General features: G+C 42.9%; 1 protein-coding gene across 1 annotated transcript in view; it reads left to right on the top strand.

Annotated features, from left to right (window-relative positions):
- Positions 1 to 1208: 1208 nt before the first annotated feature.
- LOC104955634 (1-phosphatidylinositol 4,5-bisphosphate phosphodiesterase gamma-2-like) overlaps positions 1209 to 6064 on the top strand; it is a 25452-nt gene continuing 20596 nt past the window's right edge. Inside the window, exons 1-5 of the mRNA XM_010783005.1 lie at positions 1209 to 1373; positions 1855 to 1963; positions 2067 to 2234; positions 3509 to 3597; positions 3714 to 3875. Coding sequence (XP_010781307.1) covers positions 1269 to 1373; positions 1855 to 1963; positions 2067 to 2234; positions 3509 to 3597; positions 3714 to 3875 — 633 coding nt within the window. The 5' untranslated portion in view covers positions 1209 to 1268. The remainder of the gene's footprint in view (positions 1374 to 1854; positions 1964 to 2066; positions 2235 to 3508; positions 3598 to 3713; positions 3876 to 6064) is intronic.

The following is a 6064-nucleotide window of genomic DNA, read 5'->3' as shown; positions in this document are numbered from 1 at the left end:
GAAAAGGCTGAATATTTTTGATATTTGAATGGTGCAGCTGAAAGTATGCTGAAGTTAATAAAGATTTGAAGAACTATAGTGGAATGCTGTAAACAACATTTGCACTAATACTAAGAAGAAGATTAAATTCGCACTAATAAACAAAACATGAAACATGACTAGAATAACATCTTTGACGAGACACAACAGCCCCCTGAGAAATCATGGCTGACAGTTACTCTAGGACTAGGTACTTCTAGGTCATTTCCCTAAGTAAGGCAACTTTCTTAGCAAAACTGACAATTCGACTGCAACCCTGGACCCCGGAACTGACGCAGCTAAATGGAATGCAGCCATAATCAGATGTTAAGCACTACACCTGTATGCCTCTCAATACAGTGGCCTCAGGTCAGGGCTCAGGTTAATGCAGGAGCACCGAATGGCTGGATGATGGAAGCCTTTTACAAACTAATCTTCTGATAAACCCATAAACTAAAATCAAATCTGGGTGACTCATTCACACATTAGGCATGTTAGTACTGAACAGTTGTTGAAATGTAACAAAGTACATTTACTCAAGTATCGCACTTAAGTAAAATGTTGAGGTACCTGTACTTTACATTAGTAGTTTGATTTTAGACACTTTGACTACAAGCACAGGTGTAACCTCTAACAATAAAGATGTGTGCTGTTCATGTGTCCCAGTCAGCAATGACATTGTGACCTTCAACTTTTTCCATGAGTCACATGACAGAATATATTTGTTGAAAAAGGGAACACCGCAGCAATCCATAATTCCTTCCAAATGTATAAAAGAAATTGGCAATAAATGTGAATAAATGTTTGTTACAATTCTCCATGGTTCTTTTCACAATGACGTTATATTGGCCATTATATATTTTATCTTGAACATTTTATATTGAGTATTCTTTGAGGTTCATATCCATTCTACTGTAGATACATTTATATACTTTCTGTTTATTGTTTTGTTTTATTTGATCTTATACTTATTTTCCACCTTTTCATTTTAAATATTGTAATGTCTGAACAAACTGCTGCTGTAACAACATCAATTCCCAATTATGGATGAATAAAGTATCTATCGATCCATCTAAAAACAATCCTTTTATTTAGCGGGGGTCGAGCAGTGGTTCATGTGTGTGTGTGTGTGTGTGTGTGTGTGTGTGTGTGTGTGTGTGTGTGTGTGTGTGTGTGTGTGTGTGTGTGTGTGTGTGTGTGTGTGTGTGTGTCCAGATAAACACACCCAGCTGAACAGCGCCCTCTTCAGTATGAACGGACAGACGGGGTACGTGCTGCAGCCGGAGCTCATGCGCTATGATAGCTACGACCCCAACCAGGAGAAGAAGAAGGTCAAGTACGAAATCGCTGTTAGGGTACGTAACACTCTCAATATTTAAAACTGTCTGGACGCACTTTGATTGACCTTTTGGTGAAATGGGCAGTATAAATAAACTTGCCCACAAAATACACCATGAGGCAGGGCCAGTGAAAAACGGTGTAAACAATATTAGAGGGGCTTGATGCTGATAAACTAATCTTAATTTGTAATCAAATCAAATCTGGGTGACTAGCAGCATTCTGACATTAGGCATGTTAGTCCTGAACAGTTGTTGAAATGTAAAAAAGTACCTTTACTCATGTATCACACTTAACTTAGACTATTAGCACTTAAGTTAGACTATTAGTACTTATATATATATATATATATTTAGTTGCCAATACTTCTGTACATTTACTATAGTAAGATTTAGAATGCAGGTCTTACACTTGTATTTTCACAACTAAGTATTGCTTCTTTGACTGAAGTATAATATCTCAGTCCTGAGAGCAGTTCTGACGGCGTTGTGTGTGCAGGTGATCGCTGCCAGACACCTTCCCAAGCCGGGCCGCAGCATCGTCAGTCCCTTCGTGGAGATCGAGCTGTGTGGCCACACAGAAGAGAAGTTCAAGACCATCGTCTGCCGTAAGTAAAGGCGGGGGGGAACAGTTTGACCTGTGGGACAGAACAAGGGGCGAGGATGAACTGAGATGAGCTGATGTGTGATCAGTCCTCCTGTTCTCTGCAGGTGATAACGGTCTGAACCCGGTGTGGAAGTCCCCGGATGACTCAGCGGTGTTCACGGTGTTCGAGCCTGAACTCACCTTCCTGCGCTTCGTGGTCAACGAGGAGGACATGTTCTCAGACCCCAACTTCGTGGCTCAGGCTACATTTCCTGTGAAAGGCATCCGCTCAGGTGGGAGCACAGCAGCTTCACTTCTCATCATCTAACTATGATCTTTGTTTCTGTCACTCATATACAGATACAAAATATGTCAACGATAATACAAAAAGAACGAGAAAAGAAAAAGCCATTCCACACTTATCATACATGATGCCTGTTGCAATGGTCTGAGTTCATCTATCACACACACTACCGCAACAATTCATAACATTACATGTATTTTTAAACTGTTGACTATCTATTATATATACTATACTATAATCTTACATACCAGTTGTTCACTAGGAGCATGATTTCTGTACACTATTCTGAAATGTCTTTTCAGTTCTGCCTTCTCTTAACTCTTTTGATACATTTCCGATTCAATATAGAGTAATCAATGAAAATTAATAAAATAAAATAGAAGATAAATAAAATAAAATATTATACATACTGTACATACAGTAAGAACAAATAATGTGCAATAGGAAGATAAAATAAGATTAATACATATAATGAAATAAAGTAAACTGAACATTAGAAGGTCAAATTAAATTAAAAAAATAAAATAAAGCATATGGAGTTATGTGTAAAATACTGATCAATGTTAGATATGTTGTGGACAACTACATATTATGTATCCGTAATATAACCTCTGAATATTTTTTCAAAGACGCCACTGTGTTTTGAATTTGATTTGAATATTTTACACTGGCTGATCACATCAGCCAGTCACAGCCAACATCAGGTCTGCTATTAAAGTTCACTTTTGTGTAAAAGGTCGGCACCTTTCTGTGATCGGCAACACAGAAAGGTGTGTATTTAAATGTTTCAAATAGATGATCAGAATCAGAAACACATTAATAATCCTGGGGGAACTCGTTTTTTGTGACAGTTGGTCCATTAAAGAATGAATACAATTTTAAAATGTTAAAATGAAGATGCAATAAAAGTAAATACATAAATTAAGATACATTAGAAAGTAAAATGTCAAAAACATGATAAAAAGTTGAGTGTCATATTGACTACCCTTTGTCAAACAGTCTGATGGCCACAGGCAGGAAGTCTCCTGTTTGATGGCCATAGGCAGGAAGTCTCCTGTTTGATGGCCACAGGCAGGAAGGACTTCCTGTGGCGCTTGGTGATGCATCATGGTAGAATGAGTCTTTCACTGAAGCTACTCTGTGCCTGAGCAGCGTTTCATGGTGTGGGTGAAGACATCCTCCTCTGTGACACGGCCGGCAGACAGTCGAGCTCTACACCAGTGATGTAAGAACATCAGATCTGATTAGTGTTTGTTTCTCCAGGGTACCGCTCTGTCCCTCTGAAGAACGGCTACAGCGAAAACTTGGAGTTAGCCTCTCTGCTGGTCTACATCAATGTACAACAAGCAGGGGTGAGCACACACACACACACACACACACACACACACACACACACGCACACACGCACACACGCACACACACACACACACACACACCAGTTGATGTACTCACATGCCCTGGCCTTCAGAAAGCGGAGGAGGAGCTGTACTCGTCCTCCAGCCAGCTGAAGAAGAGGCAGGCGGAGGTGGGGGGCGAGCCCTTTCTGTACGAAACACACACCAACCTCCAGCGCGCTGCCCCCCCTTCCCAACACACCTTCCTGGCCAGAGAGGGCAGCACTCAAAGGTGAGCTCATATTATTGTGGGGGTTGGGACCAGGGATGTATAATAAGAACTGGATACAGCGTGGGAGGCGGGGCCTTGTTCATTCCTATGAGAGTTGCTCATTGGCACATGAAGACAAAAGCTGTGCCACTTTAGAGTCTAGAGGAAAGTGTGAGAGTTCTAAACTCAAAGTTCCGTGACGTGTAAAGGGAGAGTGGAGTATCGAGTTTCTGGCTGGAGTTCCCAATGAACCTCTCCCAGGCCGTAGGCTGGGAACAGTTAATTGATGTCCGCCAGGGAGTCCCGAGACAAGAGGCAGGGGAGAGAAGAGGACAGGTTTGAGCGAGCCTAGCAGTAACGCGTACCAAAAAGTGGTGACGATGCGACTGCTGTAGGTTAATTAATACAGGGAAGGGCGAGCTCTGGGTCCAGCAGCGTGCGTAGACACGAACGGATCGTGCTGTTAGAGAGACCAACCTACAGACGAGCGGTAGTGGAGTTTCGAGTGGAACTGTTCTGACTTGACTAAGGAAGTCCCCCCTTTCTAACAGGGTGAGAACTGGTATTGTTAGTTGTAGCCCGTGGAGAAAACAAAGGGCTGAGTCTGGACGCCTCTTAGACCCACACTGGGATCTATTGTCTTGACAGGAAGTCGACGTTTGTAGCGACGTGCGTGGGCGACGACGTCTATGTGCGAAATGCTTGTAGTCCTCTTACTCCAGGGCGACTGGGTCTTTCGCCTGCGGTCCAGAGAGTGAGGATCATGATGACGTTAGGAGGACCGACCAGATGGACGGACACGCGTAGGCTGAGACGCAGTGGCTTACGCGCCCGACGCTGAGGGAGCCCAGAGTTGGAAGATTAGAGGCTGGGTGCCGGCGAGGAGGGCGAGGGAGTGACCCGAAGGCCATTGACGATCCTTAGGCGTGAAGTTCCTCGTGGACCAGAACGCACTGTACGTACGCCTTACCTTCTAGACCCCGGGAAGGATTAGGTCCTGTACCAACTTTGGCATGTGGGCGTCCACGTGGAGGCGAGACGTCAGCGTCGGTTTCGCCGAGCGATCGTGGGCGTGAACGCTCCCCCTGGGTTGCAAGGGTAGCGTTTGTGTACACCAAACGATAGACCCGAGGTTTTTACCACCTTCTCGAGGTACTGTAGTCCTGCGTCTTTCGAATGTGTAGAAGGTCGCGTCTGACTTTTGAAGTAGAGAAAAGCTGAGGTGAAGCTCACTATCTTATAATGTGTTCGGAATATAATTATTATTTCCCGAAACCGAATAGATTCGGTCAACTCATCGTGAACTTTTACAAAATCGAGATACTTGGACTACATGAATATACTAACACAAAAGAAGTTCAAACATAAAACAAGCCGATTGCGTGAATAACATCAGCGAAACCTATTTTCGCAGTCGATTTTACGTTACATTACATTATAGGTCGTCGTCCATATAGTTCAATAAGTTTACTCGCAGATGTTAATGGTCAACACTAAGTTTTTGTGTACTTATCGATTTCAATTGTAGTTATATATCCTAAGCACTTTACCCGGGTAACGCGTCGTTCTCAATGAAAATTGAAAAACCTCGAACTATCAATTTACTCAATTGAATTCATTCTAAAACTTACCGTCCTAAGATGAATCATTGTTTCTTAAAAACTTTACATCAAAACGATGTAAGTTCATTGTGTAGACTCATGAAGAAAGGTGGAGACTAGTGTACAGTAAATTACAATTGTCGGTACACAGGGTGGTTGGGGGTCCTTCCACGCGGACTTGAGACTCCTGTTTAAAGCAACACTGGCACAGACTTGCCGCCATGCATGTGGTGAAGGTAATAGGTCAGCCGACCGGGTCTTGTGAAGAAGCGGGTACGAATGTATCCCCTTTCCTCACAGACATTAGCAACCCTATTAAAAAAAATTTGATTATTTGATGGGTCAATCCTTGTACATATCCGGGAAGTAATTTTTGAAGCCAGGAGATCAACATTTGACACCATTATTGCAATAAGAACTCTCACATAAAAGGACGGCCGTATACTTGCCGCGTAAATTGGTGCCCTACGCGTCGACGGGCCCGTGCAAGTCCCCACTGCACAAGTAATTAATGCTCTCAAATGGCAATGGGTACCTACGTGTTATTCTGTGCCCTCCAATATACTACCATATACTCGCTATGACAAGCACTGCAAAGCAGAGAGTATTTCTT

The sequence above is a fragment of the Notothenia coriiceps genome, unplaced genomic scaffold (assembly GCF_000735185.1).
Source record: "Notothenia coriiceps isolate Sejong01 unplaced genomic scaffold, NC01 NC01_scaffold00024668, whole genome shotgun sequence".
Lineage (NCBI taxonomy): Eukaryota > Metazoa > Chordata > Actinopteri > Perciformes > Nototheniidae > Notothenia > Notothenia coriiceps.
This window is presented reverse-complemented; position numbering and strand designations above follow the sequence as displayed.